We start from the raw sequence: 26,516 nt of genomic DNA, 5'->3' as shown, positions 1-26,516 counted from the left end.
TTCCAGCAGCAGCATTTGGCCTAAGAATAGATTTTCCAATCCAGTTTTGCTAACTCTAGAAAAACTTGGATTCGTAGAGCAGAAAATTTGTTTAAAATATCTGTGCAAGCAAGGAGGGAATTACTCAGGAAGTCTTGGAAAAAGCTGCAAGAGTTCTTTCTTTTTTTTTTTTTCCTTGGAACACTGCAGTGGATCTGAAAAAATTTGGAAAGATCACCAAGATGAGTTAACAAGGATATTTTCAAGCTATTTTTTTGGATGCTAGAGGAAGGCTTTGAAAAAATCTGTCTCAGTCCAATAGTACAGAGTACAGTATGACTCTGAAGATATTTGTGATTTCATCTGGAAAAACCAGCTATGAGTGAGCTAAAAATGTTGCAGGTGGAGAAGGCAATGTGAATTACAATTAGAAACTGAAGCAGCAAAGAAACAAGATTTTTTTTTTTTTAGGAAGCTGCAGAACCAGTTGAATGTGACAGCACAAACGAGAAAGCGTACCTTGCATTTCTGTGCTAGTACAGAGAGAAAGGGGGCTTTTGGGGAATGCCTGCCTGGGGAGTTCTTTGGTGTGGTGAGCAGAAACAGCCTGCCCATGGTTAAAACAGAGTCACTGAGCATATGAGGACAAAGGCTTGGAAGAACAATTTGTAGAAGTCAGTTCTCTTCTGCTGCTGAATTGGTGCCACAGTTTGTTCTGGGCACCCGCACAGGTGCTGCTGTGAGCAGTGGAATGACCCTGTGTGTCTCATGCCTTATGGTTTGATTTGCTCGTGCCTAACAAGGTGCAATCAATAAAGGAACCTTTCTTTCTCCAGCTGAATTATTCAGACCATATCCTTGTGTAGATTTGCTGTGACCTAATGGGAGGTAGAACTCACACCACAGTCTTTCACTTACACGGCTATTAAGTTCCCTCTCCTTGCACTTGTTCCCCGCTTATTTTCATTAAATGTACAGAAAACTAGTATCTTTGAAACCTCCCTACATCACTTGTCAGGCTGCTGGGAGCTGGGCAGGCAGCTCACTGCTGCTGAGAGGACATAAAATACACACAAGAGGCAGCATTGCAGCATTGTTACGAACGCCTCATTTCCTCAGAAAAAGCTGATTGTCCCGGGCTGAATGGTTAAGGTAAAACTGGGGGGCTGGTGCTGTTGCTTGGACTGCCAGTCAGAAGGAGCTAAGAGACAAGCTGGGGAGATAATAGAGTGGGAATAGTGTGAGGAAGGGCAAGAAGCTAGTTCAGGGATGTGTGTGGGTGAGGGGGTTTTGGTTTTTGTTCCTTTGTTTTGATCTGATTGTTTTGCAGAGCTACTTGGGAACTTCTGGACAGGATTAAGGGTCTGCTTACCTAGACATGCTAGTGGTCCTGGGGAGAAAGTGGCTGCACAGCAAGAGGTACTGGTCAGCAGATGGATTCAGTGCAGGTGGTGGATGTGGCCTCTGGAGAGCAAAGGACTTTGACTAAGGGATTTTGCTCAGTCTGGCCAGAGGAGCAGGAAGCGGTGAGGGAACAAAGCAAGTCAAAGGGACTTAGAAGTCGTCTTTGATGCAGTTACTGAGTGAAATGCAGGTTTTAGTTCACTACTTTCAAAAACTTGGAGTATGGCTAGGTTAGATGCAGTTTTGTTCATTCAGAGTCTTGTGCTGGTCCTTTTCCTGTGATAGAATTCTCCTGCCACAGCACTGTCTGAAACATTATTTATATTTGAGCACTGTCAGAGGGAAAGTCCAACTCCTGTTCTGACAACTTTTGTGCTGGGTAACTGGCCTGCAATTGCAACAGCAAGATAAATTTCATTTGGTTTCACACTTCCAGTGAGGTAGTGCTGTCCCTGATTTTCCTGTCTTAAACTCCAATGGTCTTGTGTGGGGAACAGTGCAGAAGAAAAGCTTTAGAAGGACACCAGAAACAAACTACATGTGGTTTCCAGGGTATTCTATCATTATTAACATGCTGGATGCTTGCTCTTGTCTGCCTGTTGTTCTTCAAACATCTATTGATGGTAAAAGGAAATTCACTGCTGATTCCAAGGGATAGTGTGATTTATTTCAACTTTGCTGTTTATTTTACAGTTCTGTTTGGGATTTTCTGATGCTTTGGAGGCTCAAACGTTGCGTCTTCCTACCTTGTTATGTGCGAGCTCTGTATCTATGATGAGCCCATTCAACACTGGCTCATGTTAGGTAACATGATACAGAACTCCTGTGAAGACAGATACAGAACTTCCATGAAGTCCTGAGTGTGGCTTCCAAGGAGCAGCCAGTGATAGGTCCATAATCATGGATATCACATGAAATGCATATAGCAAAATGGAACTTTCATCAGCTTTCCCAGAGAACTGGATTCTCTTAGCAGAAGTGGGGGTTTTCTGTGTTGAAGTAGATCTCAAGGTAACAAACATCCATTTTGGAATGTCAGTGGGTCAAGACTGCGTGTAAACCCTCTGAGCATGCTGGAAATGCTACATGCTTCCTTGAGAGGAGATTTGTTCTGGGGAGAATGGAGTTTCTCTCATTAGCTTGGCTACAACTGTTCCTTCTCCAGTATGAGCTTGACTTCAGGGAAATTTAATAGCCAAAGACCAACTGTTTAAATACTACCAATCCCTTTTCAGAAAGTGTTTTACCATAAACCTCGGTATTGAAAGAAAATAAGTTCAAACAACAAGCAATTTAGCTGCTCTTCCACTGCTTAAAACTCTGACCTCTGTCATACCATGATCACTTCCCATGGCATCAGAAGTACACCTTGCCTGTTGCATTTGGTGTGGTGTGTTGTTGTTTCAGTGGGGTGTTGGGTTTTTTGTTTGTTTGTTTTTGGGAAGGGGTGGTTGGTGTTGTTGGGTGTGTAGGGGTTTTTGGTTTGTTTTTGTTTGTTTTGTTTTGTTTGTTTGTTTTTGGGGTTTTTTTTGTGTTGGACATGCCAATACTTTCAGAGGTGGAAGGAGGCACTGACAATTACCATTTCCTGAAATGCATGAAAGAAAGGACATGATAGCATGTCCTTGCTCCACAGTAGTTGCAAGTGGATTCTCCCAAAGAGCTGTCACTCCAGAGAACAGCAGGCATGAGCAGCACTGGCACAGCACTGCTCTGATGTAAGTGATGAGCAGCTTCATCTTGTGTGGGAGGTATCAGTGCATTTTGTTCCTCAGCATTCAGCAGCTTTGTCCCCTCAGATGAGAGGGTGAAAATAAGATAATAACATTTCATCCAAAATGACGAACCACATCTCAAATGTTTGTATGTTGTATGATACTGGCATTATAAAAGTATGAGAGAGGTATCTAAAAGGAAAAGCAAAGTACTGCCTGCTTTTGCAGTTGTTGAAATTAATTGTTGTGTTGTACAACTGTTGTTTTGTTTTGTTTTTTTCTACAATTTTGTGAAAATCCAAGAAGAAATGAATTATCAAATGGGGAAAAAGGGTGCTGTTTTTCCCGCTAACCTGCTTGCCCTGAAAATCATAGATTCAAGACATAAATCCTTAGAATGTGTAACCATCTCATGTGACCCAAATGTGTGACCCGCTAAAACACAGTAACTTGAAGGATGCCACTTCAGAATCAATTTGCATTACTTGTTGGTGATTTTCCTTATAAAGTCAAGGCATCATTCTTAAGAAAATGGTGAATTGGTGGATCGTGACCTCCTTTATGAGGTTCACCTTCTCAGCCCCTGAGATACTACAGCGTTTGTCTATAGGAGCAAATGCTCAAAGGCTAATGTGCTGAAAAGAGGGGAAGAGCCTTTAAATGTCTTTGTAACTGTTAATCCTGGTTCCCTGTGGGCCCCTCTCTTCCCCCACACCCCCTTTTTCTTCTTGTTTTTGCATCAGAAAAGCTTTCACTTTTTTTTTTCCCCTTTAAAACAGCTGCATGAGACTCAAGACCAGGTTTTTAATGGGTATTAAAGATAAACAAAGACAGTAGCTGCAGAAATGAAGTCTGCTAGAGACAATTGGTTCTTTTGTTCATTTGGAGAAAAACAATCAAGTTTCTGGAAAAAAAGAGTAAAGCCAGCCAGTGGAGTTGTGATTTAATGTCATTATTTGCAATTCTTCAGATCTGGTTTTGACTGGGTATTTCCCACATGTCAGGTGGGAACATGCAGCTTCTAGTTTTGAAAAATGAAGCTCATAAGCTTCTGTATTGTTTTCTCTAAGCAAATATCTGGAAAAGTTTAACTTTGTAGAGGTGTTTCTGGTGGATTTTTTTTTGCTGTTGTTGTTAATTTTGTTGGGCGCTTTTTTTTTTTAAGACAAGGTTCATCCTAATTTTATGCACAGCTCTATGGAGTTCTGTGGGACGATTTCTGTGTTGAAATAGCGCTCTTGTTATTAATGTTACAATAATTGAATCCAACACTAAGTCTATTTGTTACGCTAAATTGGGCCCCTGTGAATGCTGTGAGCTTCCAAACAGGCTTTCCTTGCTACTCCAGCTCTGTTCTCCAGTGGGGCTGGATGAGTGGCCTGTTTGAAACATTTCTAGGTGGAAAATGAGGTGGAACTGGGAGCAGTTTTCAGGGAATGTGTTTATGGATCGAACTATCTGGACACTCACACCACTGTGAAAAGCTTGATTTGATGTAGTTGTGTGAAGAAATAGATATATTCATGAGTTTGAGGCACTAAAACTTGGACACGGCATGAAGTAATTCTAATATTTGCACTGAATGTTGAGTACTTGTTAGACTGTAAATAGCAAAATCTGTATGTGGGTGTACTGACCTCTTTTCTCAAATGCACATAGGATCAAACAAAGCCTGAAGTGTTTGGTGTGTCTCAGAAGTCAGAGCTTTTTTCAGCTGGTTTTGATCGCCCTGTTACGGTGGTGCATGGTGGTAGCTGGATAGCCTTTTTCCTTTCTGTTGTTGCCACCTCTTAGGAAAATCAAAAGGAAATACTTGATTCAAATGGTTCACATTTAATGGAAGAGACTTCCTTTGGCCCAGACTGAGGATCTCGGTGATGTCTGAGGAGGTTTTTTTAGGTTTACTTCCTCAATGCAAGTTTTCAAATATTAGGCACTTTGCTAAATAACCCAGGAAGATTTGGATTAACTGATCTGTATTCCACAGGGAGCCCCACAATTTTCACATGTGGTTTTAAGGCAAGTAAGATGCAGATGGTAAAGTTGTCAAGAGAGACGTGATGGGATAAGTTCTTAAATGCAACATTTCCATGTAAGTTGTGGCTTTGATTCCTGCCTAGGGCATGTTACCTTTGAGCTCTGATAGATGTCCTACTGTTCTGCTGGACTCCTGAGCAAGTTTAGGAAACCTGAAGTGCAGTTTTAAGACTGGAATTTTATGGTCAGCGTTTCTGTTCAAAACAGAACAGAGAAACCTCTTCTCCCAAATGTAAAAAAGACCAAAAAACCCCACCAACACCAAAAAAACCAACAAAAGAAAACACCAAAAAACCCCCCCAACCACCCCAGACTTGACATGCCATTAAAATGAATAGAAAAAGACAAGCTAAGGGGAGAGAGCAGGTATTTTCTAGCAAGGCCACTCAGGGAACTGATTTTCCATAGAGCCATGGAGTTGTATGAGGGAAGGAGATTTGCTCAGCTCTTTCCATTTCTTCTAGGCTTGTGAAGTCAGTAGGCACTTCTCAGAGTCACCTTTCCTAACCCTGAATTGTCTTTCCTTGTGGTGGAATTGTAAATAGTGCTCTTTCCTTACCTTATTAGGAGTGCTGCAATGAAAGCCTGAATTCATTCATGTTTGTGGAAGTGCACAAATTGTACAGAGATGAGTGCTCTGTAGGAATGTTTATAAAATGAAGAAAGGTTTGAAAAGTGTAGGAGCCAATGAATGTGTGTCCTTATGAGGGCAGAAGTGATGTGTGGTGGAAAAAGTTAGATCCAGAAGTTAAGACTTCCTCACAAGCTTTCATTGATAAGCTACAGAGCATTGCTTAACCTGCTGCATTTTATTTTTAAGCTAAGGAGGAACACTCAACTATTCCTTTCAGTGTATCAGCCATAAACAAAACTCTTCATCATTGATCATGACCGGTAGTTAATGCCCTGCTTGTTGTTAGTCATGTATCCTGAAATGAAGCCAAGGCCAATTTAACTTCCTAACAAAACAGCTATTCACTGAGTGATTTATTTGAGCTATAAACTAAAACTAACAGTTTATTATCGTAACAGGTCTTAAAAGGACAGAATTTTTCAACACAGCTGAACAACTGCAACAGTGTTTTGTGCCTTTCCAGAGCAGGATAATTATTAAATACCAGGACTGAAGCCAGGTCTTTTGTGAAAAGTTTGAAAATCAGAATTTTTCAAAGATACTCATGAATATTGCTGGGCTTGTTAGATAGTACTGAGGTGTGTGATTAAATAAAACCAGTTGCATTGGGTTAGTGCTGTCTGTGTACCACATAGAATGGAGCAGTCCAGTGTACAGATAATCATTACCCAAGATCCAGTATCAGAGGAATGGCAAAAATATTTCTGATTTAAAAATCTTTGAGAAGTAATGTTTAGTTTACTGAATTTGCACAATTACTTGTTGCACTTGTGGTTTTCACACAATCCAGTAATGTCAATGGTCATGAAATATGAATATTCAATAATATTAAGATCAAAGTACTTAGAGAAACCTGGAAGTACATTTTTGGCATCTTAGGTTCTATACTAAATTATTTCATTTGGGAGGAGTTCAAGAGCTCTCTAGCTAGAATGAGGAGACAATCACTACATAATTACACCGTACAGACGAGCAGAGAGCACTGGGCACGCTTGGTGTCCGGTTGTGACCTTGTGACAAAGTGTGAAATACGTTCCAGCTCCCAGAAGAGCTCCCTAGCTCTGAAGGCTCTCAGTGTCTGCTTTACAGTGCACATTGGAGCTATTAAGCTCTAGCTGCTGCCAGCATTCATTTCTGGAACCCTGGTTCCAGCTGCCGCAGGGAAGGAGAGCACTTTTGCTGTGGGGTTGCTCAGGCTCACTAACACACCTTCACCTGTAGCGTGTGTTCTTCCTCTCCTAGATCAGTGCTCCCCTGGTGAATATTCTCCTGATGGCTTCAAGCCCTGCCTGCCGTGTCCCCTGGGAACATACCAGCCTGAAGCTGGGAGGGTATCCTGCTTTCCCTGTGGAGGAGGTCTAACCACAAGGCACAGTGGGGCATCCTTTTTTCAGGACTGTGAGACCAAAGGTGAGGCCAAGATTTATTTGATGAGCTGCATTGATTCGAGGCAAAAGGAAGTGCTGCTTCTCAAGTGGGGTATTCAGAGAAGATTCTTTCTCCTTCTGAGGGTCAGTTCTTCCAGGAATCTCACAGCTGGTTGGCCTGGCCTGGCTGCGAGGAAATTCAGTAAAGCCTCAATTCTTTCTAAAAATGATTACCGAAAGCATGGGTGAAAGAAAATCACTTATATAAATCACTAGAGGACAAACTCTTTAATAGAAAATCTACTGCTGCAGAGCAGAAATAAAGGATAGAAATAAGGTCCTGATGCAAACATTTGGTAGTGGTTAGGATTAAGAGACCTCTCGTTTCAGTTAAGATATGTTTATTGAGAATGACAACATATTAAAAGAATTTAGCAGACATTATTCTTCTTCATTGAAGAATTAATATTATTGATAGTAGTGTGATATCTAATAGTTTCCTTCAGTGTAGAATCACTGAACCCAGAAATACTGTTTTTTCATACTTAATTTTGTGAAATTTAAGTACTAAAAAACGATGTTAAAACTCTGGATCAAGATAAGAGGAACTTATTTCAGTTTTATTTAACATAAACAAAATCTATAAATGAGGTTCAGTTTTCAAATTGGAGTAGGGATTAAAGGAATTCTTTCTACTAACTGGAATGAAGAGCTCAGGAATTTGCATGTGGAAGAGGCCACATGAGATGTGGAATCAAAGATGCAAGAACTATTTGGAGCTTATCTGAAGCATTTGGATTGGGGCAGCATGTAGGGAAGGACTCCTGGCTGAGCTACCTTCCAAAACTCAGCAAGAATTATTTGGGAGTAAGCAGAGCTTGAAAGGAATAGGAAAAAAGGGACTGTGCAGCATAGAAAACTACATTTGATAGTAGATCTTTTCAGCTTGCACAAAATGACCTGATAAACTGAAATTATTTTGTTACCCTCATAGTTTATTAATATGGTTTTATTGCTGCTTTCTCACAGAACCACTTTACAGTGTTGCATTTGAGAATTTTGAACTTGCATAAAATTACCTGATGAACTAACATTTGCTTAATTACCTCTTTTTTGTTACCCCCACAGTTTATTAATATGGCATTTCAGTTTCTGAAATTACACTAGGTCTTACACAAATGTATTAAAGCTTATTCTAGCATACTACTGCCACTTTTAAAATCATGATTATTCAATTACTGTCCAGTTCAGTGTTCTCCTGGCCATTTTTACAACACTACAACTCACCGATGTATTCGCTGTGCAATTGGGACATACCAGCCTGAGTTTGGGCAAAATTACTGCATTTCCTGCCCTGGAAACACCACTACCGATTTCGATGGGTCAACAAACATAACACAGTGCAAAAGTGAGTACAACAAGATGGTTTTGATACTCTTTTACTAATAAAAAGACTGGGCCATTAATGTTTGGAGTGGCCCTAAGGGCAAAACCCTCCAGGGTTTGCTTTGCTCCAGGGAGCTGGAGAGAAGGCAGAGGTGTTACTCCTCTTTTGCTGCCTGCCTGCATCTCACTCCATGTGGCTCACTGAGGTCTGTGACAGACCATTTCTCCACACTGGTTCCATCATCCTTGTCAAGGTTAAGTGATGACTGTGCTTTGCCAGTTGGTGCTGGGTTCCTTGGGGTCCTGCTATCAAATCTTTTCTCTCTTAATATACTGGAGTTTGTGTCCTCAGCACCCCGGTTTGTTCCCTCATCTTAAGAGGAATGGAAGCTGGCTCATAAAACCTAACAGCTCTAGCAACCATTTCTTCTTAATAACAACATTCGAAAGAGCCAATTACAAAGGGACCCACTGTTCTGGATTAATGGTAGCTGTGGTGTGGGAAGCTGAGGGTAAATTGAAGAGGGAGAATGGAGGGCAGAGAGGTGACTGCTCAGAACCACCCCTGGAGTCCCTATAGACACAAAGACACATGTAAACATACCTACACAGGAATGTGAGAGGCTGGCAAAGAGAACTGTACCTGCAGCAGATGCAAAAAGGAAAACATCTGTGTCTGTCATCCCTGTGGTTGATGGTGACTGCAGGAGAACTGTAGGGTGGCCTCTCTTTGCCTTGTCCTGCATACTGTGTTCCTTTTCCAGACAGGCAGTGTGGAGGGGAACTGGGAGATTACACTGGATATATTGAATCACCCAACTATCCTGGGGACTACCCTGCCAACACTGAGTGCACTTGGAATATCAACCCACCGCCGAAGCGCCGCATCCTGATCGTGGTCCCAGAAATATTCTTGCCCATAGAAGATGAGTGTGGAGACTACCTGGTGATGAGAAAAAGCTGTGAGTCTGAAACACCCACTGAGGCATAATATCTCAGTGGGCAGCACAGGGTTCTCACAGCCATTGCTGCTTGCAGAAACTGAATGTAGCCTGCCAGGCCTCTGCTTAAGAGCAGAAATTTCTCTAAATGGCAACTGGAGAAGTCCTATTTGGCAATGCTGCCCCATAGTTTTCAGTGAAAGAAGGGTACAAGGCCGTGATGTGTCAGTCAGCTGAGAGAAATATTGTTAAGAAGGGGTAGGTGGTTCCAGCAAACCAGTCATGCATTGTGCTAAGCAGTTCTAGCCTGGGTTATGAGAGAGGAAATGCTTGTTAATCCTTACAGGTGCCTGATGTGTAGATAAATAACCTCAGTTTCTAGTATAGGCCCATCCTTCAAACAGTAGCTGTTATTTTAGGAAAAAGGAAAATGTTCCCTCACCAAGAAGTTGATAGCCTGCCATCCCCTGATGGTCTGCCGTATTTTGAGGAGTTTTCTTAACACCAGCAAGCATTTTTCCCATGGTAGTTCAACCTATATTCTAACAGCTCCTTAGCATGAAGCCTTGTCACACAGCTGCCTATTGTGTGTTTGCTTTGAAAGCTTCTTCCAACTCGGTGACCACGTATGAGACCTGCCAGACCTACGAGCGCCCCATAGCTTTCACTTCCAGGTCTAAGAAACTGTGGATCCAGTTCAAGTCGAATGAAGGGAACAGTGCCAAAGGATTCCAAGTTCCTTATGTAACCTATGATGGTGAGTGGGTGTGAGCAGCTGGGCTGATGTGGGCTAGGGCAGCTGCAGCAGTGCAGAGCTCCCCTCCCTAAGCAGCAGGGCAGCCCAGTGCTCCCAGCAGTGTCACTTAGGAGCTACTTCCAGTAGCTGTTTCATTTAAACCTAATTTAAGGAATTCTGCAGTGCAGTGCAGTCTTTTAAGTACCACCATGCCTTCCAGATATAAACCTGGGGTTCTGGGCTCTGGCCTGCAAATGACAGGGCTCAGAGGTAGAATCTAAGTTTTCTGCACTTCTGTGCTTTTTCATTTTCTTCTGGTGGCCCCAGCTGGGAATTAGGTAGAGCACAAGTATCTTTGTTTTATCATGTTCCTGCTACCATTTGTGACCTAGAATCAGATAGCAAAATATCCATATTGAAAAGAATCTTGAGGGGAAAGATTTTCACCTCACCCTTGTCAGAATCACGAGGTGTGAAACTGGGACAGAGCATTAGCACTTCAGCCTAAACGAACTGATATTGTGTGTTCTGTTCACACTGGATTAATTGTGAGGGAGTCATCCCTGCTGTGGTCTGCAGAGTTTTATCAGCAGTGGATGAATAATTTTTCAGGGCAGACCTCTCCTTTCAAGGAATTTCAGGTTATGATTGACCAGGGAGGTTACTTTTTAAAAAAGAATCCTCTTACATAATCTTTTTATTGCTTCTTCCTGTAGAAAGAAGTCCATAACAGGTTGTGGGTGTGTGCAGATGGGTTCCTGCAGTTCAGCTGGTTTGAAGCATGTTACTTGGTTACAGTATGCCTTCCAATCTTGGGTGCTTTATGATTTCCTTTGCTTTTGACAGATTGATGCTGAGCAGTTCAGCAGAGTACACTGTTCTCATAATAAAAAGAAAAGTGTTTGGAAAGTTTTCTGACTGCTTATATGAGGGCCAAGTACTACTGATTCTTCTGAGGGCAGGACTTCCATGTGTAACCACAGGAGGTACTGAGTATGAAAGTGAAGTGAACCTGCAAATGACTCTCTTGTGCATTCCCCACAGAGGATTACCAAGAACTAATAGAAGACATTGTTCGGGATGGCAGACTTTATGCATCTGAAAATCATCAAGAAATACTTAAGGTACATTCCTTCCACTAGACATCTTGGTTTTGATTGGAAATGATATTATTTGGTGTGAGTTTGCTTCCTGCTCTGCATCAGGTCTGTTCCTTGGTGCACCAGGCATGTGCTGCTTCAGGAAAATGGGGTGAATCAGCAGAACCTGATTGTGCAGAGCAGTGGATAGCGGACCCTTTGCTCAGGGGCATGGAAGGTGGATCAGAACTACTAGGGAAATTAATTTATTGGGAAAGCACTTGGATCCTTTGCTCCTTGTAGCCTGTACATTAGCAAAGGCTTTTCATCCCTGGGCGAAAGAATTCTCTTTGTGAATTTCTCTGATCTTTTTTAGGGGACTTCCATAGGCAAATTGAGTGCATGCCTTTATTTCATTGGGTATCAGCTCAAGTGTGTGTTTGTTTTGTGGTTTGTTTGCTGTTCTTGGATGTATGAGGAGGGAAAACATTCTGGAGCTGCTAATGTGGAGCCCTAGTGACTTCCCAGGAGCCTGAAAGTCAGCCTTGCTCTGCTACATTTCCAGGCGCATGAAACACTTGGAAAGTGAAATTCCCATAATCTTTTTTGAGTTAGACAGGCATTAAACTTTGCTAATACCGACTGTAACTCCTCTGTGGAACTACTATAGAATCTGCTTCCCTTTTCCCAGGACAAGAAGCTGATAAAAGCATTGTTTGACGTGCTGGCGCATCCACAGAACTACTTCAAGTACACAGCCCAAGAGTCAAGAGAGATGTTCCCAAGATCCTTCATTCGGCTGCTGCGCTCCAAAGTTTCCAGATTTTTGAGGCCTTACAAATAGTTGGCACTGTACTTAAAAGCTAAACCAGCCCTGGGCATGCACAGAGGGGCTGTGGTAGGTGGGGCTGCTTTCTGTGTTTTACACACTGGCAGAGACACTCCAGGGAAGCTTGCCAGCTCCATTCTTGGCAGAGTTTGGCTTTCTCAGCTAATATAAATATTTTGGTGAACAGAATTTTGATTCCTTTCCAGAAAATACCTTTAGGTACCAAAGGATACTTCACGGGTCCCTGAACTGGAGACTGCTCATGATTTCTGTAACTGAATGGTGCCAAGCAGAAGTTTGTAGAGCTGTGCCCTGTTGCTTCATCAGCACCTCTGAAAGCTAATGAGGACAGGCAGGCTAAGTAGTGTGGTTTGGGATGAACCCTGGGCTGCCATTAGTGCATGTTACCTCAACAAAGCTGGGTTCATGTCTGGTCTTGCTGAAAGTGAGAACGGGATCGATGTCTCTCTTAACATTTGCTACACAGGAAATTCAGAGCTAAGGTTGGCATAGTTTTAATTCAAACCAGTGAGTCCAAGAACTGTACAAGGCGCAGTTTTTCTCTGAACTACACGTGGCATGAAGCAAAGGGCTGAATATCCGCTCAAATGTTCAGGGTCTGGCTCACACCGTGTCCATGGTAGTGACCTTTTGGCTTACATGGAGTGATACCAGAATAAACCTGTGGGCACCGCAGCAATGGAAAACAGGCCCTGACCCACTGGACATTTCCATTCTGCAACTGTTAGAACAGATCAGATTCTTTCCTAACTCCCAGTGTTGTCCCTGTGCATAGGGTGGGACAGCAAAAGGCATCTTCCAAGTTGTGTAAAATTCTGTCCTCTGAGCACCTGCAGGTGAACACGGAAGCCCCATTTTAAATGCAGGCTTTGAATAGATGATGCTCTTGGTACAATGCTGTTTAAAGCTGAATAAGGTTCTTGTATGAGCCTCAGTTGTTACATTCTCTACCTTTTCTGAGCACCTTGCAATGGCCTTGTTGAGCAGAGAAGAGCTGCTTTCCTTGTCTGGCTGGACAGAAGGAGAGGTACAATGATTCAGCCAGACTGTGGCCATGAAAGTTGCCTATGGCAAATTGTTCCTCAGGATTCCTAGGCTCTGTGTCCTCCTCCTTGGGCTGTGTTTCCTGTTGGAGACAAGGCTATTCTGAGAGGATCCATAGGGCCCTGTGTTGATCAAAATATTCCCAGTGCTATTTTGTCCACACCTACATCTTCTCTGGCTGTACAATTTATTCTCTAAGAGTAATGTACCTTGAGGACCTTCTACCTTGAAGGGAGATAGCCCTTAAGTACATTTGGAAATGGACTTGTGACTTCTGTCTTTTGGTGACTGGCCAAGCCAAGGGGTGCAGTGGGCACCTACTCCCTCTCTGTGCCATCTTAGGAATGGTGCCCACATTGTCAGCCAGGACAAATGCTCCCTTTCCCAGGGTGTGGAGTCCGACCTGCTGGGTTTCATTGCATTGGCATGTGGTATTTAACTGCTGAATGTGAATAATACCACATCCACAGTGTGACGGGAAACCCTCACCAAGAGCTGGGCACTGAATCTCCTCCCTGCACTGTTGGGAGCAAATGGGTGTCCCTGATTCAGCCTTGCTGAACTGCTGTGCCAGAGGGCATGTGGGGCAAGGACACATCTTGGCCACGGTGTGATGGGGAGGGACAGTGGCTTTGGCCACAGCTGGGGAGCAGATCCTCCCAGGACGGGGCCGTGGGGCGCTGTGTCCCTCTTGCTGCTGGCGACGAGCTGCCACGGCCTGGCCAGAGGTGGGAAATGGTTTGTGCTGCTGCCAGGAGAGAGAGCCGTGGGCTCCAGCAGCACTGGGGGATGGCTGTGGCAGGGCAGGGAGCGCCGCTCCGGGAAAAGGGCTGCCAGGCCTGCTGCAGGAGGAGCGAGGCACAGGGGAGCGGGCAGAGCAGAGGGGAAGGAGCAGAGGTCCTTGTGTGCTCCTGGCAGCCGCGCCTCACCCTGAGCAGAGGCCCCGCTGCCTCTGTGGCGAGAGAGGACGGGGCTATCCAGCAGAGGGCACGAAGCAGTGTGACTGGGGAGGGGAACGACTGAGGAATGCCAAACCAGGAGGAAGGGAGGTGAGAGGCTTTGCTGCATCCGCGGTGAAGCGTGCTGCCGTGGGGACAGCCCAGGAAGGTATTTCCTTACGGTTTCCTTTTGGCTGCACAGCCGCTAGCCCCGCGCTGTCGGAGGCTTCCCAGGCCAGACGCAGCGTGCCAGTGAGCCGCAGCAGGCAGCAGCCCTCCGTGTGGAGCAGCGGGGCGCTCCGGAGCGGCCGCGGTGCTGCAGTCCCGCTCTGGTGGCGGGGCACTGTGGGGAGAGGGCCGTGGTGTGCCAGCCTCTGCGCCAGGCCCAGCGCAGGGGCTTTGCCGTGGGCTGCACGCTCGGTGCCGAGGGAGAACAGCCAGTTCTTGCCGTGCTCCCTTCCGGGGAGGCTGCAGGTCTGAACAGCTCCGTGTCGCGATGCTGAGGGACACCCCTGCCAGCGGCCGGGTTCAACCGGCGTTCAAGGAAGCCGGAGTTTAGAAGCATCCCAGTGTTTCCAACGGGTGAAATCGGGCCGTGTTGCTCTGTGCACGAGTTACTGATTCTGCGTTTGTCACACCGCACCTCCTCTCGTAGTCCTGCTACGGCACGTCTGCACAGCTGCCTGGGAGCCACAGTGATCTCAGCTTTGCTTCCCTTGCCCCACGAGCAGCAGCCACTTTCGCTGCTGGGAGGAGAGGGGTGTGCGTGGTCTGGGGCTGAGGAGAAAATCTGCCCTTTCTCAGAGAAGAATCCTCACTGTTCCACGGCCCTGTTCGTTTCCTACTAAAGCAGCAAATGACTCGGAAGCACTTCTGTTACCCTTGATCTAAGGGGATCAAAATTTCCCCTTTTACTGTAATTCCTGTGTGTACAGTAAAATGTGAGGAGGGAATTTTTGCCACCTTGAATGCTGGGAGAAGTGATAACTTGCAGAATGTTGTAAACACTTGGCATTGTATCTTCATAGTGATGGTAGAGGCTCTGTAGAAATTTCAATTTCTACTTTCTGTGTGGTTGTAGACTGATGATGTGTTTTGGCAACAAATGGCTCAAAAAATGTTCACCCTTATAAAACAAGATTTAATTTTTGGAATAATAATTAGCAAACTGGATGACTCAATGTCACCAAATGAGATAAGCATAAGGATCTTTTTGATGATTGTAAATTAATGTAAAATGTTTCAGACCGTTACTCTTGATAAGAGAAATAAACCAGTGAACTTTTAGCTGCATGAAGTTCTTGGGTAATATTTTTAGTTTTCTTTCTGTGCTAAATAATAGTTTTGGCAAATTTAATGGTTGTTTAACAAGTTATTGCACATCAGATACTCTTTATCCTGGGAACATCTGCTCCCCACAGCCTTGTTTTTTCATGTAATATATTACTAACCTGCATCTATATGCATAAAAATACAATTCTTCACATATTTAGTGGTGCACATAATTCTGGCAAGTAAAATATCAGGCTTATGCTGGTATTAGTTCTAAAAATTATTCTAAAAATGTCTCCTATATGATGAGCTGGAGTCAGTTGGTCTGTTGTAACAAGCTGCATGGAGACAGGATTAAAAAAGTAACTACAAAGAGTTTTATTACTTTGTAGAGTCATCTGATTATTTTTCCTAAAAAACAAACCCCAAAAAACCTCACACAAAAAAATTCCAACCCCAAACCACATTGTTTTAAATGAAAAATAATTTAGAAAAACCCCAAACCAAGGAAAACAAGGTGAAAGCCTGTGTTAAGACACAGGTTCCCAGAGTACTTTTAAGATTATACCACAGTGTCATTAAATTCACTGGCTTAAGTTCTTGAATGAAAAAGTAGAATTAGATCCTAGGAAGTTGAAAATGAGTCAATCTATAATAATTTTTAATACTGGGGTTTTTTTTTAATATTATGTTGAAATTATTAGGTTTAGTCAGTTTATCAAACTTTTATGAAAGTAATCCCAATATCTTCCCCTTAAATTATTCAATTGCCTGTTTGACCCTTAGCTTCCTTTGATCACAGTGACAAGACCTGATCTGTATTTCACTGAATGTGTCTACCCAGGCCCATTTGGTGTGGTTTTGGAAGACACAGCTGTGTTGTTCAGCTGTTTGCTGTGGAAAGGTGTTGCTGGTTTACGTGGCAAAGAGTAAATGGCATACAGGAATATAGAGGTCCTGGACGGGTACAGTGGCTACAGGCTGATCACAGCAGAGAACTGTTATTCAAACACTCTCCATGATTCTGTGAATGCTGCCAGTGCTGGATTGCAGTGATGGACACGAGTGCTCAGGTACCCTCTGGGACAGGGAATGTCAGTATGAACTGACCTGGGAACTCCCACAGCAATGGGAGCTGAAATTCTGCTTGGGACCTTTGGGTGTTTATGTAACAGAAATAATTAATAGGGGAATATGGAGAGCAAGACTTGAAGCTTATTTAAATCCAAGGAATCAGAGGAGATCTGGTGTGGGTAAGAAGAAAAGAATGGAATTATGATAATACTTTGTAACAGAAAGCAAGGGTAGTGGTCCACAAATATTTCTGAATTAAACAAGCTTAAATGCAAATGCTTTTTCTCTCGTGCATGTAGATTGCATCTTGTAAATGCAATAGATGTGGACTGCAAAACCTGTCACAACAAAAATGTAAACACTCTTCCACTCTTCCTTTGGATGCTGCTCCACTCAAACTGTGCTTGTGCAAGGCTGCTGCTGACGAGACAAACAAGTATTTCTTAAAGAACTTGAGCCAAACTCGGGTTTGTTTCTGGGGATCTCTGGGACAAACCCATCCCATAACACCTCTTGCTGCTGGCCATTTAATTTGAACAAATCTTTTGCTCAGATTTTCACTCTCACTTGTGGAAGTCTGCTTTCCACAACACACGTTGTGCTTGGAATGTAGAGAACACCCAGGAGCAGCCACTCAAATAGAACACCTGTGGGGAAAACGGGAGCCAGAGAACTCAAGGGACACATTCCACTCAGCAGGTAAGTAAATTTAGTTTTTCTCTAAGTCAGAGCAAATTATGTATGACATTCTCATGCTGCTCTTTAAACTACCTTATTAAATCCTTTAGGTGTTAAAAAAGAAAAAAAGTATAATTCTCTGTTTAAGTATATGTGTGTTAGTGCAGCTTTTTCAGTGATTAAGCACATTTTGAAGAGTAAGTTTTTTGAATTCCTTGAAGAAAAGCCTGTTTAGTACACAGTGAGAAAAAACAGGTCAGAAAAGGAGACCATGAAATATTTTTTTCTTATTGGAGATGTCTATAAATATAAATTCATAAAGGGAATTCCCTCACACTCTCTAGCTGCTAGACTTGATCTGATGCAACCAAAGCTGTCTTTTCTCCACGGGGAAGTTTATTCAATAAGCAATGTAGACTTACAAATCATAGGCCATGAAATCTCCATTTTTGTGATGATTCTGGGGATCAGGAAATCAAGGGATCATAGTTTTGAGGAGAAAAAAGAGTTACTTTGGAAGCTGCAATATTCTGAAGTAGTCACTTGAGATGCAATTTTTTGTTGAGTAGTTCTCAGTTCACATGTTGCCTGTTATGCATGCTACAAACAGCCATGAAACACTTCTCTACTGGACAAGTTTATGCCTGATTAGAGGAAATCTCATCCTCTGTGCCTCAGTTAAATATCAGAGTGGCAGCTGTCACCTGTTACAAAATGCCAGCTCACCTGGCTTTTGGATGTGCTGCCCAGGGTAAAACCCAGCCACAGAAAGCAGCTAAGGGCAAGGAAGGCGATCATGATCTTTGTGAGGTTTAAAGTGGAAATTGAGGAAGCATTCCAGAAAACTGGGAGTTCAGGGTCTCTGTGTCCAGTGGACAAGTCTGTATGTGACACAACACCGCTCATGGATTTTGGGTGGCTGAAGTTTGCTGTTATTGGTGTAGTGCTGGTGTGAGGGGCTCTATGGAAAAGCTGAGACCAGTTATTAAAAACAGAAGGACAGAAAAGTTCTCAGGGGGCCTGTCTGGCTTACATAGCACAGCTATTGTGCCCTGGCTCCCGTAGGTGCTAATTCTCTCAGCAAACTTACAAAAATAAAACCCTGAAAAGGCTCATCCACGCTGAGAACAGCAACTTCATTCAGTGGGAGAAGGAAGTTTAGCTCTAGGAGCTGAATGCTCAACACTGCAGGCATTGCTGTCTTCCCCGGCACTGTCCAGAAAGCCCTGCAGCCAGTGCCTGTGGTGTGAGAGAGATGCAGCGGTGCTGGAATAAACATATCACAAATGTCTGACCAGCTCCGTGCAGAACACAAGTCCAATGTGCCCATTTGCTCTTGGAGTGGATGAAAAAGGCCTCTCTATCCCAGCAGGATATGTTTCCTCGTGCAGGACTGGAGAAGTAAAATCCGATGAAGAAGACAGTCTGGCTTAGGGATGCTCTGGCATACATACATGTGAGATACTAGAGCCTCATCCCTCCCTCAGACACCTCCCAGGGTCTGTTCTTGCCAGGAATATCGGGAAGGGGCTCAGCTAAGGAGATTTTTGAGGGTTTGAGGAGCTGAGACAGGGAGGCTGTGGTGGTCTGCGCGGAGCTGCTGTGCCGGGGCTGTGGGTGCCGCTTCCTGCGGTGCTGTCCCCGCTCAGGGCCGTGCCCAGGCAGCAGGGTACCATCCGCAGCGCTTCCCACGAGAGGGCAGCATGTGCCCCCAGCAGGGACACCCTGCTAAAATCCCTGCTGCCGGACAGCGGGCTCGGATGGGGCTTCCGCCGCAGGACCCTAAACCGGACTGTCGGCTGAACCCGGGGCTTCGGTACCTCCGCAGCTCTTGGGCCTCACCACTGCTCCGATCCATTGTTTTGGAGGGGAGGGAGCGATTTGTAAATTACCTTGTGTTTTGAGTTAATCTGCTTTTACAAAATGCAAATATGGGACCTAGAAGGACTCGTGCTGCTGGGCCAGGTGCTGCTGCTACTTCAGACCTTCTGAACTGAGTTCTGACCACTGGTCAAGGCTGTTCCCCTGTCTCTTCCAAATTACTGGTGACGAAATGTGTGGATTGAAAGTCGTTGATTTCCAAGCAGAATGAACCTCAAGGAAGGTGGAGGAAATGGATTGTGAATGTGTAACTTCAGTTACTGTTATTTACTTTGAGAACAGTGAGCGATTCTGGCACTCTGCCTGGCCCCATCACGCTGGTGACTCAGTTCTTACAGATGTCAATAATGGACTTTGAACATTTGTCTTTGAAAATGAAATTGTGTGTGCAGTAGTCAGCTACTGATTTCCTATATCGTTTGGTTGCTCAGCTTGATCAGAGCTTGACTCCTGTCAGTGGCTGGACAGATGATCCTGCAGTAAGTTATACCCAAGGTAGGGCAGAAACCCCTCAAAGTTCTGTGTGCCTCATCATTCCTTCCCACAGTGCTCATGCTCCTGCTCTCTTGGGGCAGCTGCCTTCCTTTTGGGGCATAGTGTGAGCTCCAGCGTCCTTCAGTTGCCTAGACTTGAAGGTGGAGACATTTAACCAAACCACAACATGGCAAACACAACCTCTGTGTTTCAGGAGAGCCACATTGAAGCCCTGTTGATGATTTTGTATGTGAACAAATATTAGCCGTGAGTATCCAGTAACATTTCTGACTAAATCTTACCCAGCAGGAGCTGCTGCAGTTCTGCACGGGCTGTGGCCAGAGGGTACAGTGGAAGCTCACTTATGCTTGAGGCACTTGAGAGCCCTGGAGTCTTGACTTCATTAAATAAACATAAGGGCTTCACAGAGGTGAGAGATCCTGTGTTTGAATAACACCGTGGTGACCCTCTCTCTAATGCTGATGCAAATAATATTTTTATCTTAATTGGAAACTGTAAATATCTTGGGTTCAGATTTGGATTTATCTCAAAGTTCCAAAATAAAGGTATTTTGATGCATTTGATGAATTTAGGATTTGTTTTAAATTCCAACGTATATATATCTGTAATTCATAGCATTCAAACCCTAAGTTTATTGACTATTAGTCTGTTGTGAAACCAGATCAATTTCAGACTAGATATACAAAACAAGCTACTCCCTTCTCTTCTCCTCTGAAGGAAAGGTGCAAAGCTGTCCTAGATCCAAGCTTCATAAGAATGTGGAAATATTTGTCAAATGAAATCCTTCTATGAATACTCCTTTAACTGGTAGTGGCAGAAAAGTTTCACAGTCAGTCTTTTAAAGAGCATAGTAAGAATGTTGTTCCTTGGTGAATCCCACATTGGCATGAGTTGAAATAAGCACCTGTTCTTGGGGGTTTTGCAAAAGAGCTGGGAAATTCCAGTTTTGTTCAGCTCCCTTGCTTACTGCATCACTGGAGTTTGTTATTTTTGCCACAATCACCTGGTAAACTGGGTAAGCCACAGAGGAACTCTGCAAAAGGCAGTTCTGTTTCAGAACTGACCTAAATTAATCGTGTTCCAGAGACAGAGTGGTGTTTTTTTTTTTTGTTTTTTTTTCAATGTTTTAAATTATGTTCTGAGATTTGTCTTCTCCATGAGGTAAATTCCACAGAGTTTTTGAGGAGTTCCCCCTCCCTCTCCCCTAGTACTGCTATTTAGGAATCCCTCCACTCCAAAGCATCTGGAATGAGAAATGCCTCTGCAGCAGATTCATACTTGGCCGGAGAGAAGCTCTTTGGCTAGAAAGCCAGAAAAAGCAGAAGGCTTTTAAAGAGTTTGCATAACTCCTTTCAGGACTAAGAGTTCCCCCCTGTGGCAGGGAGTTTTCAGACACCTATGCCAGCCCTAAACTTGTCACCCAGAGACAGGAGATGTAGAAGAACCTTTCTGCTGTATAAGCTGCCAGACTTTCCTGATCTTGCTCCTGCTCAGACTGCCTTGGTTTGCTCTCTTTCCCAACTCAGGCTTCAGCAATTGCTTCAGTCCTGTCGATATGCGGAGAGGGCAGAGCGCTGAGTTTGTGGCCTCACATGCTCCACAGCTTCCATCTTTTATCCTAGAGCCAGTGTGCATTTCATATTGATGAAGACATGGGGTTATAGAAAGGAAAACCTTGGCTAACAGGATCCCAGTGGAAAATGATTGTGATGTGTTCTTCTCCTGGTCCATGGTGGGCATCTGCTCATGACACTGGTTGTTTCTGAGAATAATTTATTGGTTTGAGAAGAAAGCAAAAGGGAAATGACAACCAGTGTTCCATGCTTGTAACAATCAAGGGGTAAACCTTCTTTTGAAACTTCTTTTAACTCCTTTTTAAAGCTTCTTGCTGCCAAGTTAGGACTGGGTTAGGGAACTACTTCCTTGACTGCAGCTAGGCACGGATGTCATTGTGGGCACCATGTATCCTCACTGTATTTCCACTAGTGCTCAAGGTGTTGACTCAAGGAAAAATGTGGCCAGCTGTCTTATGGTTAATTAGCCACACAGATGTAAAAGCAAACGCAGATGTCCCAAGTATCCAGGGGAAATTTATATCTATTGCACATGGTTTTGTGTGCATACTGCCATTTTATGTACTCAGGAGTGACTTTTCACCATGCTGGGAATGAGAAATTTTGTGATTCATGACCACAAAAGCATTTAAGCAGGTGCTTAAGTGAGTTGGTGAATAGAAATTTATTGTTGTATTGAAATATTTAGACCAAGACTGGACTCCTTTGTATCCAGATATCATTGCCTGCTAGCATGGCTGGGCTTTGTCCTGTGTGCTGTGCACAGCCTTTGACCCTTAGACAGAAGAAAGGGCAAAAATTACTAATGGGACAAGGAAAATATGGGTGAAAACAATGGCACATCTCCATTGGAGAAAACTGGGTGCCATTCCTGCTCCTGCAATGGCTGTTTCTCCACATCTGTTGTTAGGTGGCATTAGTCCAGTGGCTAATGAGAGTGAAAGCGTCCTGCAGCTCCCTGGATATGGAGAGCCCATAATCCCTTTGTTAGGGTCAGCTGGGAACTATTTCAAGAAGAAAACAGGAGCAGGCTCAGCAAGATTCTGCCCATTGGGTGGTTGCTGTTCAGATGGTTGGGTACCACATCTGGTTTTTACAGCTTCTTGTGAAGCTCTGCCTTGTCCAGATGCTCTGAGCTAGGTCTGGGGAGAGACACTGAATGCAGCAATTCCACAACAGCATCCTTGGCTCTAGGATGAGCCAGGAAATCCCAGCCCCACTGCTTGATCCTACTTGGGGTGTTTTTCACTGCAGAACCCAGCAATGAGTGTGCTGGCTTGAAAGCAAAACCAGTGAGAAACTCTTAAGTCAGAAAAACAATTTAATAGGAGAGAAAAAAATTAGTAAATTAAAATAAAACAAATGCAGTAGTACAAAATATCACTGACAGGGTCAGAATAGAACCTGATACCCTGTGGTGGTGGTGGTAGCAGTCCAGATGAAGTGGTCTTGTTGAAGCAGTGATCCCATAGGAAGGTCTGGTAGCTCTTGTCCTCTGGGAATCCAGTGGGTAAGGCTGCCTGTGCTGTCCCAAATCCCAGATTATATTATCCAGGTGGGAATGCTTGGCTCCTCCTCCTGGGCGGAGCATCTCACAATGGGCTGATATCATTTCATCAGTCTTGCAATGGGTCCTTGATTGCCCATTAAACAGAGATAGCTCCTGGAGGGAGTTATCTATGAGTCATGTAGCAGGGCATTGATGGGCCATTAACAGAAGATAGTCTGGAGGGAGGGGGCACGGGAAACACTGCCCAACATAGTTTCAGCAGCTCATGTAGATGGTGATAGAGTACATACTTTGGGCACATCTTACATTGTAACCTACGACATGAGCCTGTATCTCCTGTGTCTCCCTGCCCTCTCCCACCCCTCAGAGCCAGCACCTCAGCCCACCAGCCCCTGCTTTTCCAGGGCAACAGGCTCCTGGTTATTTCTTAGCAGTTCCTCCTGGACTGACATAGAACCTGATGGGAAGAAAAGCAGCGCCCTCTTCCTTCTGGCTTCCAGAGCTCAGAAATCCTGAGCAGCAGAGGCAGTCCTGCGTGTCCTGCCTTGCTCCTCCTTGTTCTCCAGAGGTCAGACTTCTGGAAAGTTAGAAGAGAGTAAGAAAACTGTGTGTGTGTAGTGTGAAGTGACTCGCCCTGGTTTAGCCTTAACAAGATCCCTCTTATATATTTAATGACCTGAATGTAAAATTTATGGCTTGGAATGCCCCAGCAGCCGAGGAAGACTTCAGCACACAAGCTGTTTTTTGCAGGACAGGAGAAGTAAAATCCCCTGAGGTTTGGGAAGTCTGAGTGATGTAGTTATGGTTGGCACTTTGAATATATGTGTAGACTACTTCAAAACAAATATTTGTAGTTCAACTCTAGCATACATCTGGTAGGGTGAGAACTAGCATGTATTAATGTTTCTTCAAATTAATAATTTTGAAAATTTTACACTGAAATAATTTTGCTGTTGCACATAATAAACAGAGGTCTGTATGGGTACGTACTGGGGAGAAACATCACCTGCCCTCTATGCACACCATTTCCTCCCGTTTTGAAGAAAATCAGCCCTTCTCATGTTTCAGCCTCTTTGAAGAAGGGAAAATAAAGCTAAGGGAGCTCTTGTAAGACTTGCCATTTTAATCTCTTGTTTTGACATGTGCAGCTTTTGTGTTGCTGAAACTCTTATTCACCTGTTGCCTCTGTGTATGAAGAGAACCAGACAGATAAATTCAGTTCAGTCTCCTGGGGGAAGCCATGCAATGTCTGATTCCTCTCCCAGTATCATCTGTGCCTCTGCTTCATGCTTGATGCCACCAGCTCAGGCACTGCACAGAACACACACAGGGGAAGGAGGCTGGAGCTTCACCCTGGATAAATACAGAGAGATGCCCTGGGAACTATTGTCTCCATGAAATGCCTGTGGTGGGGCCCAGATCCCAGCCCAGGAGCTCCTTTCCTTTGGTCAGCACTGGAAACACCAAAGGTAAGTGTGGAGTTATGGGACAAAATGGGCTACATTTCTCAGGAATCTCAGCCTGACTCTACCGTTGTATGTTAGAGGATTTCTCCAGGTCTATCCATAGTCTTTGTCTTGCTACAAATAATAATTAAGTAGCTCAGTAAATTCAACATTTTTAGAAAAGACTGGTTTGTAGTCTCCAAATTATTCCAGTTATTTTCCTGATTATGCTAGAACTGACCCTTACTAATGCTCTGATGGACAGAAAGCTTATTTTAATACATCAATTATTGTGATTTCATTTTCTTAAGCTCTTCATGGTCTTTTGTCTGGAAATGGATTCTCTAAAATTTTCTCATTGTGCTGAGTAAATTATTCCTTTTGGACCTACTGCCTGTTTCTGTTAAATTATACCACTCTGTCCTTTCCTCAGAGTTTTCTGGGGCATTTCTTCAGGATATGGCAACCACTAACAAATCACTTATTTTTAGGGATAGAGGAGAAATCAAAGAAAAGGAGAGGGAAAAAAAAAAAAAAAAAAAAAAAAAAAGAAAAAAAAAAAGGCTGGCCCGCTTCCTGGTTGTCTGCTGCCTCTTTCCTCTTCACCGGGAGAGTAGATAGAATGGGATTGTGAACCAAAGTCTGCAGCTCCCCTCTCCTCAAGCTGATTAAGCTGCAGGCGTGACTGGGGACTGAGCCAGTACAAGCAGGCTGTAAATAGGAGTATAACCATCATCTGCATTTGGAATTGGAAATCAAATTGCATTTGGAAGGCAGGGCCGCTGTGGCATTGTCTGCCCTGCAGAGTGGCTGGAAAGCTTATCAAAGTTGTACACCCTCTCCCCTCCCTCCGAGAGCACTCTCGCTGCCCTGTGGTGCTGTCTTCCCTATCCCCAGATGTGATGGCCAAGGGCATGTTGGAAAGGCCAGGGAAAGCACCATGTCCCTCTGCTTGCTCTTTGCAGTGGGTTTGGGCACAGCTGGGCCAGCAGAAAAGCTCTGGGGAGGATGCCCCGGGCATGGGACAGAGCCCATTCCAAACTTGCAGCAGTTATGGTGGCACCTGCCAGAGCCACCAGCCTCCAGTGTCCTGCAGCCTGTGCCTGTCCGTGCTGGCACCTCGGCTTTCTGGCACAGCCAGCCTGTCCTGGAGGGCAGGGCCAGACCAGGCTGGAGGGATTTTCTCCATAACAGCCCTGTGAAGCCTCTTTTTTACCCTGGAATTGGTTTTAAATGGAAATGTGGAGGAACATTCCATGCTGCTCTGGAGGCAGGAAAGGGCAAGAAAAGTGGTTTTGTCTCTCAGAACTTTTCTTGAGTAAGGGACGAGTGGTCATGAACAGGCTTGGCTCCAGTGAGTGGATGGGAATTTTTCTGAAATGTGCCCCTCTTTAGGTATATCTTATGGGAAGGGGGAGAAATACCACCAGCTAATCTGTTGCAAACAAATTATTTAGCCACTTAACCAGCTTAACACCTGGGTCTGAGCTGTCCAAACTGAGCCACTCCTTCAATGTGGATCCTGCATAATTTGACTTACTGTTTCTTCCCCTTTCCTCTTTCTCAGGATTAAAAATCAAGAGAGGTATTAGGCTTTTATTTCATTTGTTACTCTCGAGCATTGAGCAGATTTTTCTTGGAGCTGTTGGCAAAAAGTGCATTTATAACATACAGCAGAAGTGGAATTGCAGGGCTCAGATGAAATGCTTGTGTGCTGAATGGAAACACAGGCTGCAGCCTTGGAGCTGCAGTGTGAGGGGGCTTTTCATCCTCCACCTGTGCTTGCAGCTTTACACTTCCTGAAATGAGCCAGAGCTGACTGGGCATTAGTTAATACACTGGGTGTACTCCACGGAACTGCTACTCTGTGGAGCTTTTATACTAAAAATTGCCTTCTGGTTTCAGTGTCAGCCCTTTTGCTTCCTCCTTACCTTTGGGAGAGCATGAATGCAGTCGTATATCTTTATTTAATCAGCTGGAAAAGTGCCAAATAGCTCCCAAGGTGAAAAATAAGGTGCTTTTATCCTCCCAGCCGTGTGTGCCAGAGTGGAATGATGGTTCTGTCATGTAATGAGCTGAGTCCTGTCATGTAATGAGCATGGGGAATAAAAATTATATCCCTCTTCAGACTGTCAGCTGTGTTATCCTTCTGCAGGCTGACACATTCACTGAGCTGGGCTGGCTCATGTGTCATGGTCTTTCTGTGAGGCTGTGAAATAATGTGCTCGGGTTTTATGGCATTCTGACTCATCATCTGATTTTTTTTGCCTCCTTTCTCCCAGACCACATGAGAAGGGAGTGGACACCCATGGTCTATCGGTGGCTGCAGAGCTCAGATGTGTAAGATTATCCACGGAGTGTTGCTGATCTGGGATCAGCCCTGCTCTGTGCCAGCCCCACTCCCCAGGACAGGAGTAGGAGCTGCAGGGTGCCAGTGGTGTCTTGGCAAGCAGAGGGCGTGAGCCCAGGCTCTGTTA

The 26,516-nt window shown here is 44.2% G+C and overlaps 1 protein-coding gene across 1 annotated transcript in view; it reads left to right on the top strand.

Moving 5' to 3' along the window:
* Positions 1–15,383, top strand: part of SCUBE2 (signal peptide, CUB domain and EGF like domain containing 2) — a 39,729-nt gene extending 24,346 nt beyond the window's left edge. Inside the window, exons 18-24 of the mRNA XM_040067581.2 lie at positions 7,012–7,179; positions 8,383–8,544; positions 9,287–9,484; positions 10,068–10,220; positions 11,244–11,323; positions 11,970–14,221; positions 14,585–15,383. Coding sequence (XP_039923515.1) covers positions 7,012–7,179; positions 8,383–8,544; positions 9,287–9,484; positions 10,068–10,220; positions 11,244–11,323; positions 11,970–12,122 — 914 coding nt within the window. The 3' untranslated portion in view covers positions 12,123–14,221; positions 14,585–15,383. The remainder of the gene's footprint in view (positions 1–7,011; positions 7,180–8,382; positions 8,545–9,286; positions 9,485–10,067; positions 10,221–11,243; positions 11,324–11,969; positions 14,222–14,584) is intronic.
* The last annotated feature ends 11,133 nt before the right edge of the window (positions 15,384–26,516 follow it).

The sequence above is a fragment of the Hirundo rustica genome, chromosome 6 (assembly GCF_015227805.2).
Source record: "Hirundo rustica isolate bHirRus1 chromosome 6, bHirRus1.pri.v3, whole genome shotgun sequence".
NCBI classification, from domain to species: domain Eukaryota; kingdom Metazoa; phylum Chordata; class Aves; order Passeriformes; family Hirundinidae; genus Hirundo; species Hirundo rustica.
This window is presented reverse-complemented; position numbering and strand designations above follow the sequence as displayed.